This window comes from Vespa mandarinia, chromosome 1 (genome assembly GCF_050613455.1).
Source record: "Vespa mandarinia isolate Hongniang chromosome 1, ASM5061345v1, whole genome shotgun sequence".
NCBI lineage: Eukaryota > Metazoa > Arthropoda > Insecta > Hymenoptera > Vespidae > Vespa > Vespa mandarinia.
The window spans coordinates 5035001-5047353 of record NC_140810.1 but is presented as its reverse complement, the minus strand read 5'-3'; the positions used below and the strand labels follow the sequence as shown (position 1 = coordinate 5047353).

The window sequence follows — 12353 nt, the reverse complement described above, 5'->3', positions numbered from 1 at the left end:
TTACACATACACATATACACATTACACAAACATACACAGATACAATGATGATAGAATAAATCACTAAAGAATCATTTTCACGGTTCTCGAATTTAAAAAAGGTTCGTTATAATCCAAAGCTTATTTTATCGATGTTCGTATCGATCTTATCGTGAATCATTCGACACACACAAGTTTCTCACGGTAGAAGGAATGATCCGATCGGGAATAATAGATAGAATGCATAGGATAACGCCGTGAAAATAAATGAATTCGTAGAGTCCAGTGGTGCGCGTTGATCGACCGACGAAAAGCGACTGGCGTTGATTGTGTGTCGCTCGTCCGGCGTAACGTTAGCGATAAGCTCGCTATCTTCTTCGCGGATGTTCGCTCATTTTTTTTCCTCTCACTCTCCCTTTGTCGCGTGCACCAGAGCTCTATGTAATCTCTACGTGCAATCGCTGCGATGAGAGAGTAAGGAAGAAGAAGATATAACAGAGAGAAAGAGAGACAGATAGACAACAGAGAAAGAGAGACGGAGAGAGACAGATAGACAACAGAGGAGAGAGAGAGAGAGAGAGAGAGAGAGAGAGAGAGAGAGAGAGGAAAGAGGAAAGTACGAAAGTAGACAACACAGCGTCTGGTCAGCGAGGCATCATTTCATTTTCCTCGTTGTCGTTGTCAACTAATTTACTTAATAGTATGTTTTCGCACCGTATGATAATATGATATAGAGAAAGAGAGAGGGAGAGAGAGAGAGAGAGAATGAAAATTCATAATCACTTTAGAGAAAGTATCGAACGCTAACGTAGTCCCTCGTAAATACGAAACGCCTAGAACTTCATGAATATATTTAGCACTTGAATAGAAGTTGATGAGGATGCGCATTAAAGTAGTCTTAGCTCGTTAAAATGCAACGGGTTGGGAATCTGTAAAGCAAATGTCAATATCTTCTCGACGTTCCATTCGAAATCGAATCTATTCTTAAATCGTATCGCAAAAGGATACTTTTGAAAATCATCGACAATCGACTTTTAGACTGATTCGAAGATTACGGTCAATCGATCGAATTTAAAAATCAAATATACAATATACATAAGCGAATTGGTATACGCGATTCGTATGCGAATTATTTGCGCTTTGACTCTTCGAGAAAAAGAAGGTAAGAGGAAGGGAGGAAGGAAGGGAGGGAGTGGTACTGGGCGGAGAAAGAACAGACAGAGCGAGCAATTCTCGCGTGTGAACGTAAGGGACATGAATGGAAAGTCGAGCATGTTTTCACGATCCGAGAATGCGTATGTGTAAACTCATTCGTCTGTGTCCTCTACCTGTACCTCCTTCTTCCTCTTGCAAAGAAAAAGAAAAAGAGAGAAAGAGAGGTAGAGAGGGAGAAAGAAAGAGAGAGAGCGAGAGAGAGAGAGAGAGAGAGAGAGATTGAGAGAAAGAATAGATACAGTCGATATCGGATCGTACTTGAACCGTATCGCGTATATCGTGCGTATGCTTGGACACATGTACGAGTATGTATGTATGTATGTCTGTATATATGTATACATACATAAACTAAATACATGCATTCGCCTACACTTCAAGCATATACATATACATATTTAATATATATATATATATATATATATATATATATACACACATACATATATATATATATATATATATACACATACAAGGTATTGTCAAGGGTCACGCTCGCATGAAGTAGAGAGCTTCGATGTCGCAAGAAAAATAACGAATTTGAGTTATCACAAACAGTACTGTAAAAGATAAAATATAGAAAAGATATTCGATATAATGAAATTTTTAAAATATGAACTTTGAGATATATTCAGGTGTAATTACTTTAAATTCGATCGAATACGTTTCAAAATCACGATTAGAAAGTAAAACATGAAAACGATCACGGTTAATTTAACGAACACGGCTCTATAAAATTGCTAATCGATTATTCGATCTATGGCTATTCCCATCCATTGTTACTTTAGTTAAGAAACAATGCACATTATATCCAATATATATATATATATATATATATATATATATATATATCCAATAAAATTCAACATGAGATAATTACCTTCGTATTCTCTATCATCATTTTCTTTTAATATTGTCTTTAAAAATGGTTTTTATTGTTTTATTTTTTTACGTTGCTAATCAATAAATTAATAAAAATATCATTAAAGTATTTAATCTTGATTTGACGACCATGAGGAATCATAGTTTCTATACGAAAAAAAAAAAAAAAAAAAAAAAAAAGAAAAAAAGGAGTATATACGGGATCAAAATGAAACTTGTGATTTAAGAAAGGGAAATGTTGTACAGAACAGGAATACAAAACGTACACATAGTAGACATACATATATATATATACATACACATGTATATGCGAAAGTATCCTAGTATGGATAATTCACGAGCAAGAGATACGAGCTATCCTTAATACGTAAGCGCAGTCTGTAATCAGTCGAGCAAGTTCTAGCTTCTTGCTACGACGACAACGATGACGACGACGACGACGACGACGATTACGAAGTTTATCGTAGAAGTAGTCGTAGAACCGACGGTATTACTAGATCATAGATCACAGGTGCATCGAGCTGATACACGAAGAAAAAGAGATCTAGGTCGATTCCCTTTTGACCACCTTACTACCATTCGAATGGAAATACTCATTTCAATAGCATTTCTTCCAAATGGTAGGTAAACGTGTAGAGAGGAAAACCTTCGATGAAAAAAAAGATACGAAAGAAAAAAAAGAGAAAGAGAGAGAGAGAGAGATATACAATATAGCCAACGCGTATAGCCTTCATACTAATGAATTAATAAGAACGTACAAGCGAATAACATGATCTCGGCTTAATTAATATCCCTAGTCGATGGTAATATGAAAAATAAAAAAATGTTTTTGAACGAAAGATCCTGATTATATTGAATCTTAAAAACGAATAGGGATGTAAGAAAAAAAAAAAAAAAAAAAAAGAAAGAAAAAAAGAAAAAGAAAAAAAGGAAGAAGAAATGTGGATTATATTATAAGGAACGAAGTTGATGAAAGGATAAAGAGGGAAGGGGGAGGGAAAAAAATTAGAGTTAATTAAGATACCGTTTTTATAAGCACAGAAGATTAATCTTTAAGATGGATGTTGTCATCTGAGGAAAATTCTTGAAGATAATTAACGATGCACGAATAATAGTCTCCGATAATCGTCGTCATTTATTTTTATTTATTTTTTGTCGAGTATCCCATTTCCTCTTCTTTTTTCTATTAGTTCTTCTTCTTATTCCTCTTCTTCTTCTTCTTCTTCTTCTTCTTCTTCTTCTTCTTCTTCTTCTTCTTCTTCTTCGTTAAACGTAATGTCGTGGTTTTGAAACGTAGCTCACTTCCAGAAACATCCGGAAATGTTGCGGTGGAAGTTGACTGGTGCAAGTTAGCCATTATCTCGAATTAAAATTTCTTGAAAGTTTTTATCAAGTTGACTGTCTCGAGAGTCAATAATTTAAAAAAAGAAATGATATGACGAAACTCTCTCGATCTTTCGTAAAGAACATATAGTTGTGCGTCAGCGTGTAAGTAAATGGTATACCTATATATTATATTTATTTATATATCTACATACGCATATATACATGTATGCATGTATGCATATATATATATATATATACATATACAAAATTAGAAGAAAGACGACGCGAGCGTGTCAGACCGAAAAAAGAATCCTGCTAATACATTTCTGAGTCTTGAATCGGGAATAGCGCGTACATATCTCGCACCGGAAATGAACCGTCTTGGAACGTATGCGTGAAAGAGTCAGGAAACAAGACATTCTCTTATGCACGCGTGCACAAATACGAACAAATTTAATCTAAATCATTTTAAACGTATGTACCTTGACGTTGTAGTTAAAAATCACTGATATCGTCGATGAAATAAAATAACAAGACCTTTCCTTTCTCGCTTCCACTCTTTCCTGTCTTTAACCCTGCCGCGGACACGCGAAAGTTTAGAAAGTTAGTTGAAAATTCGAAAAGTTTTCCTACGAAAGATCGATCAATAAAGAATTTTATTTCCCATGGAAGATACACGGTGCACTCGAAATTGGTAATATTTTTCTATATCTTTTCTACATCGAGAATTATTTTAAGAACAGATTTTCGCTCTTTTTCGTTCGAGTTTTTCTTGAATATTTTTTTCGAGAAAAAAAAACAGAGTGTGTGTGTGTGTGTGTGTGTGTGTGTGTGTGAGAGAGAGAGGAATAGAAAGTAAGAGAGAGAAAAAGCTTAGAAAACAGAATTGAAGAAACTATCTCGTTTTCCTATGAATGTTTTCTCGTCGAAATCTGTGTCATTCTTATTCGTCATTAATGCATTAACGTCCTTGTGTTATATTTCCAAGAAGCATTAACAATAAGGAACTATAAAATATGATTTTATGATAAGCCTCTATTAAGTCGACTTATTATAATTCAGTCGTAGAACATGTAATTTCGGACTATACTTAGACAAAATTATCTTGTTGGATTAAAATGACATTTTCTCAGGATTCATTCAGAAATCCAAAATGTTCTCTCAAATTTATGTTAATAAAAGGAATATCGGATCTCGTTCGTATCGAAAGAACTCGACGAACGAGAAATGTCAAAGATTTTAAAAAGTAAAATAAATTCGAAGCTTTATCGCGTCTTGTTATCACTATCAAATCCGATCATTTTATTGGGAAACTCGATAGGAAGAAAAATAAGTTATCGTCTGTCGTATCGAATTTTTACACGATCGTAAACCAGGAAATGCGAATACGAAGGTTGACTTCTAACTAATATATACATATACATACATATATACATACATATATATATATATATATATATATATATATATAACTCTAAAATTTTATCTAAGGATGCCTTGCTACGATGAACGCTTCTTATTCGCATATGTTCATAAGTGATGGATGTAACGAACATGACGAATATATTTCTGACCGTCCACTTGACAAGTTTCTTACGTATATGGCGCCCATTTAACGTTTATCCTTCGTAAAGTCGCACAAAATTTCACAATCGTACGTACAAGATTAATAATAATAATCAAATCAGTTTTAACATTTCATAATAATGATTTTAGATTATAATGATTTAATTAAACGATATTATAAAATTCATGGATCGGAATATTGACAAAATTGTCAAACTTATGTCACATATAGAAAAAGAACGACGAACCGAGAAACTCTTTAACTTTAACACCTCAAAAGAGAAATTCTATTCCCGTTTCAAGTTTAGATACGATAAAAGCGCATATACGTTCCACTTTTCAAAACTGTTTTCAGGAATATATTCGTGTCTCTCGTTTGTTACATTTTTCGCTAGAATAAACTATCCTTCTTCTCTATTAACGAAGGTGATCCGATGAAACGATAAGGTAAAGAAGAAGCCAGGGGGTAATCAGGTTGAACGAAACGGAGGTCAAATTAAAGAGACACACGAGAGAAACGATCTTATTGTTAAAAAGACAAACACAATTTTCAACGAAGATGAATTTATACATATTTATATATATATATATATATATATATATATATATATATATATATATATATAAATGCGTCAAGAAAGATCACGAGAACGTTTGTAAACAAAAGAAAATGAAGTATATCATCATCTTGAAGGGGGCCATCCAAGCGGAAAGTAGACGATGATGCATGCTCGATAAACGTCATCGGTTCCGAGGCTGGCCAGACGATGACGTATGCCGAGACGCCTCTGGTGTCCGTTTTGTTGGGGTCCGATAAGTTTCTCACATATATAAACTTCACGTAAGGAAATACATAACGTTGCATAGAAGGATAGACGGAACGCGAATAGAACGGTTATACAATTATATATATATATAATATATATATACATGCCCGCATCCTGTGAGCGTCACTTGATGCTCTAGTATTTCTGCCTTTTTTCTTTTCTTTTCTTTTTCTTTTTCTTTTTTCTCTTTTTTTCTTTTTTCAAGGAGATCTAAACAAAAGGAACGTCCGCAAGACGTTCAAAACAAGAACAAGATTTCGACGATGATAACGATATAATTTGATTATAAATTATACCTATTTATTAATTTCCCTCCACCCTCATCCCTCTTGTATATGAACTACTGAAAACTACTGATTCCTGGACTTCAGATCCTCGAGCCAAAATAATTATACTCGTGAGAAACATACTCTCATAACGATAACGGTCCATTCAGATCGAGTGTCAACGTCAACAAAACTGTTTTACTATCTCGACCTTAATCGCGAGGAAGCTAAAGTCCCGATAAAATGAAAAGGCAAACAATACGATTCGCTCATTAAACTCAGATCGAATACTAAAGGCACACGCACGTTCGTACACACGCATACACACCCACGTATACATACATACATATAAATATATATATATATGCTGGTTCATATAAAATTCGATTCTCACTTTGTATACGATCGAAATAAAGATTATTCGACGACGACTTCTCGTTCTTACGTAACACGTCTGTTCGTATATCAATACGAAGCGATGAGACTTGAAAATACGAAATCGAAGGTACACCTTGATTTTAACAATTTGCATCGATCTCTCGAATCCTTCGTCGTTCCTTCTTTTTCTTTTTTATTCTTTTTTTTTTTTTTTTTTTTTTATGCCTTTTCTTCTTCTTTTGTTCTCCATACATTTTCGCCTCTTCTGGGCAAACTAAACGAACGTGTCATAAATTCAATTCCTGGAGCGATATAGCTTTTGGTGTAAGACATGATATCCGGGTTTGGTCCGACGCGACTACGGAAATGATTTATTCCAATTTGAAGCTTAAGTTGGAATAAACCCATGGCAGAGGTGATTCAAGAAGAGAGAGAGAGAGAGAGAGAGATAGTAAGGTTAAAGGTCACACGTTAAATTCATAGCAGGTCACAAAGCTGCCGGAGGGCATGTATGAACCTTCGGTGGGATATAGTAACCTGTGACAAACTGTGTCCTGTTTCTCTCTCTCTCTCTCTCTCTCTCTCTCTCTGTCTCTCTTTTTCTACATTCTTTATCTCTCTTTCGTCACAATTAATATTCGATCTTTATATACAATGCATACATATTTATTATAAATATATATATATATATATTTATATATTTTATTTCAAAGACAAATAACAGAGACATTTTCGTATCAAATATACGTATTTAATCCGTATAGATCATCCGCTTTTATTCCTCTCAGTATAATTCGATGTAAATAAACTCGAAAGAATGAATATTTGGCCGTTGCAAAGATAGCCTTGATCGCTACATGTCCCGTCGCTTTAAATATAAACGAGCGACCACCGGATTGCTTTGTTGTTTTTAGAACGTGAATTTATATAAACATTTTCTTTTTATATATACATATATATACAGATATTCTCTCATATATACTATGTGTTATTATTCTTTTATACATATAGGATAATAACAGTACAATGTATTCGTGTAAGTTGATTCGCTCTTTTTCCTCGGCATGATAAATCTATTCAAAGCTAAAGAAACGAAGAGGAATTTTTGTTGAGCGATACCTGATGGCCGTCAAAAAATAAACAGATTTTTTTTAATAAATAACTTATCGAAACTAATAAGAGACAGACGAGAAACGTAAGGGGAGATAAGAGGAATAAAAAACGAAGACATAAGAAGTCACTTACTACTTATCTATATATATATATATACATATATGTGTATATATATATATGTATGTATGTATATATGTATGTACATAGGGATAATACAAGTAACATAGGAATTACGTAATACGCGGGAGTACAAACGATACCAAAGAGAAGGACTTCCGATCCTCTCTTAGATCTATTTCTCATTCTTCTCGATCATTTTCCAAGCTCATAGTTCACTATCGGAATACAACAACTTCGTCTTTGGCGCCTTCGCTATCGCAAAAAAAAAAAGAGAAAAAAAAAAAAAAAGGAAATGCATGCATAACCAGAAGATCGACTTGCTGACTCATTCAGTCGGTCATTTTTATTGATTAGTTTGGAACGTCTTATCAATCGTGGGTTGTCACCCGATAACACGGATCTCGCCGGAACCAGGATATGAAGTTATATGATTCATTTTCTATGATGTGAGAGGCGCCTTACGCATCTGTACACATTGCATATCTACGTTTATGCATATGCAGTATATATTTTACAAATAAATGCATATTTTTATATACACCTGCGTATGCATGTGTGTGAGTGTATATATATATATATCGTATAAATAAACGTAATGGACATTAATTTATATCTTGTTAAAACAATTCATTTTGTATCGAAGCGTATTTGTACAGACTTATCCTGTCCGCGTCACAATTAAATTGTATTATATTAAAATGAATAATACGATATTATTTACAAAACAAAATTATGACGTGTAACGTGTTTATTTATCTATTAATCGACAAATGATGATCATTGTGACGATGAATTTGTTTGAAAATTATTATTAAATGATCGTACGCGTAACGAAACGGGATCTATCGTGAATCTAGAAAATTGTATTCAACGTGTAATTAATTATCGCCCTTCTGCATTAAAGCTCAGTTAAGGTCTCGATCGTCATTGTTAATTTTCGATAAACTGAAATGGATTAATAAATTTAATCGTCCGCCCGACACACTAACGTAAGAGCTTTCTTCGGGCCGTCGATAATACAGTTTTCTTCTTTTCGAAGGTGGCAGCACGATATAGGGAGTAGTATGTTCATTCGATGATTCAAGATTATAGAGAAAATTAAAGCGATTAGAGACCAGTGATAAAAAATTATTTCCACGATAATTCCCATTAAATTTCGAATTCGATTAAACAACGACGACGAGGCATCATAAACGTTTAAAGATATTCCGTGAAATTCAAAATCGTAATTAAACTTTCACGATACTGTGCACTTTCCCTCGTTCATCTCTTTTCTATCTTTATCAAAATTGCTGAATTTCACGCGAGAGATTGAACTACGATAAAACGAAATATGTTTTATTTACATTCGGAGACATATATTGACGCAATCAATGAAATTGTTTGCGCGAATAGAAAAATTAAAAAAAAAAAAAAGAAAAAATAAATAAATAAACAAAAGATAAAGAAAAAAGAAAAGGAAAAGAAACAATTGGAAGGAAAGAAACTCGAGAAACTTTAACGTTTGTAATAGATAAAAAAAATTGATGTCATTATGAAATTGTACATAAGAACTTATACACGATATCGCATGCGAATTCTGCCAAGCTTTATTTAAATAGTGATTCCTTTTAATGGTACCGTAGAAAGAGTTGAGATGGGTACACAGTTTGAAAAGCTCACAGCGAGAACAACAGGAGACAAACTATCGATTAACTGTCTCTACCGCGTAACATCTCGAGTCTGGCCGACATTGTCTTTCGATATGCGATATCGTCACTCGTGTTCCTCGTGAATGCATCGTTTCTAAGTTTCACAGGGAAACACCTGTGCATTCATATTTTTAGATATTACCCGATGCGATCTAAAAAGTAAAGGCAGACGTAGAAAGAGAGAGAGAGAAAGAGAGAAAGAGAGAGAGAGAGAGAGAGAGAGACAAATGAATAAAAACAAAAAAAAAATAAAAAAGAGCAAAAGAAAAAAAAAAGATAAAAAAATTCTTTCATATCGATACGAACAGTTTGTATGTGAAGTATATAAAATACATTCGACATTCTTTTTATATAGATATCTATGTATACTTATATACATATCTATATAATTGATAATATTTTATTTCTAACGATGTAAAAAGAAATGAATCGATTTCGAATTATTTTCAGAAGACATTTCCTTTTCGTAACTTTTAAAAATAATATCCTGGCTCGCGACCAGATAATACGCACTTCTTTCCATCTCTCTCTCTCTCTCTCTCTCTCTCTCTCTCTCTCTCTCTCTCTCTTTCTCTCTCTCTCTCTATCTATCTATCTATCTATCTATCTATCTATCTATCTATCTCTATATCTTTTTTCCATTTTCCATGGTAGCAGAAAATTGTAATCTTCATTTTTTGAAGCGCGATGAGAAAACACAAAGAATATATACTTACGACGATCATCTCGGAGGGCTCCAAGACGAAACATTCGTTGGGTCTCCTGGCACTGCTGCCCGTCCGCTTTCCAAAGCTACGACAGATAAGAAACAAAAGGGAACATTTTAATACCTCTCAATGTTCTTCGTAAAAGTACGCGAAATATGCAAGTACTTATTTATATATAAAAATCACAAATAAGAGAAAGATTGATAATCATCAAATGATTTATCTTCGCATCTTATCGTATATGTTACATTTAATAATCGATTTTTATTTCCCTCGAAATTTAGGATTTACGAATAACACGCGAGCGATTTTGTTCGTGACGCAAAATATCTCCCCTCCCCTCCTCCCTCCCCCTCTCCGAATGGAATCTAACTGAAATGTAATTTATCGCTTCGGCCATTCTCCGTCCTATATAACACACAACCTCTCCCTCCCGTCACTTACACCCCTTTATCCCTTCTGTAATTCGATATAGTTTCGAATCTAACGAAAACAAAGGGAACGTGTTCGCGCAATCGTATAAATACGTATTGTTCGCTTCGTAACTTTTAGTGGCTCCCTTTTACCCCCCAACCGCTACCTTATCCGCCATTTCTCTCTCTCTCTCTCTCTCTCTCTCTCTCTCTCTCTCTCTCTCTCTCTCTCTTTGTTTCTCTTTCTCTTTCTGCTTCACGGGCGATCAATTCGAATCTATACATCCGACAGATGTAGCCCATCATCGAGAAGCCACTCCTCAAATTAGCCATAAACCATGCCAGTTTTCGGTTGCCCCATCGATTTACGAAAATCTCTCGTGATTAGAGGCAAGTCAGTAGGGAGGGCCTTTTTCGAGTGCCACGAACAATACCGCTACGAATATTCGCCCTCCTGAAAGAGGGAGATCCTAGAAAATGGTTCTTGCGTGCCTTTTCGAGTCATAAAGAAGGAAAGATATATATACGTAACAAAGAAAAAGAGAGAGAGAGAGAGAGAGAGAGAAAGAAAGAGAGAAAGTAGTGGTTAAGCCCAATGGATTTTTATTTCCCTTCTTTTTGATTCTAATGCTGACGGATCACTAATAATGCCGTGTTATAAGAGAACGTTACGTCATCATTGAGAAATATATTATTTACGTTTCGTTAAATAAAAAGGAATAAGGTAAATATAAATTGAACGCAACGATATCTTATATATTGTTTCATTTTCATAGACCGATATTATATATGTTTACTCAATAATAATAATAATAATAATAATAATAATAATAATAATAATAATAATAATAATAATAATAATAATAATAATAATAATAATAATAATAATAATAAAACAACAAATTCTTGAATCAATGGGATTGTACTGATAATATATATAAAGAGAATGTTATTAGCAATTAAGCCGTACACACATCGCATTTTCTCGGTTGCAAGGAATAGTGATAAACACTCACGATTCTAATTTCATTATGACTGGCCCTTTCGGAAACAATGGCGGAATGTTGCTAGAAACCGCAAGATATCTCCTTCGTTAAAACTCATATATATATAATGTGTGCATGGTGTGTGTGTGTGTGTGTGTGCATGATGTATGTGTGTATATATTTTCATACGAGAATCGTTGACTATAGTATAATAACGAGGCAAATACATATTGTTATTTATTCCTCGTGTAACATCGATCCGTGATACGATATTAAAGGGTCTTTCCCGTAGCCCGTATTAAAGAGATTAACCGTGTTTACCGCTCCTCGTTATACTAAAAGTTCCTCGAGTAATTATGGAGAATTAGTAAAAACGCGTAGGTAATATTTAGACACGTGAACGTGCCCTTCGAACTGTCGTTTCGATCTACATGATCAATTTACCCCAGAACCAATTTCTTTACCAAACACGAGATCGTCGACGAACACAAGTTCTTCTTTCTTCTTTTTTTTCCTTTTCTTTTTTTTTTGTTTTTTTTTTTTCTTATTTAAATTATTTCATAACAAACGAGAGACATATTAATTATATCGCGATCTCATCGTAACCCATGACGTTCAAATTTTATATATTAGAATAATCTCCGTTCATTCGATTTATTATCATAGTGTGTTAGTGGTTAAAAAAAAAAAAAAAAAAGAAAAAAGAACAAAACAAAACAAAACAAAACAAAACAAAACAAAATAAAATAAAAACAAAAGCTAATCATCACAGTCATAAGAAACGAATAATATATAATATCTCTTTGATATGATGCATCGTTAAAAGTATGAATAAAATATTTATTTATAATTACGGGATCGAAAAAAAAGATTAGGATATAAGGCCA

The 12353-nt window shown here is 33.7% G+C and overlaps 1 protein-coding gene across 17 annotated transcripts in view; it reads right to left on the bottom strand.

The window, feature by feature from the left end:
- The window catches only part of LOC118444948 (rap guanine nucleotide exchange factor 2), a 128189-nt gene that overhangs the window by 27576 nt on the left and 88260 nt on the right, over positions 1–12353 (bottom strand). For 15 of the 17 annotated variants that reach the window (XM_035873762.2, XM_085662861.1, XM_035873774.2 and 12 more), the window contains one exon: positions 10077–10152. In XM_035873762.2, coding sequence (XP_035729655.1) covers positions 10077–10152 — 76 coding nt within the window. Of the gene's footprint in view, positions 1–10; positions 288–10076; positions 10153–12353 lie in introns of those variants that run through there. The other 2 variants (XM_035873768.2, XM_085662875.1) reach the window with 2 other exon arrangements.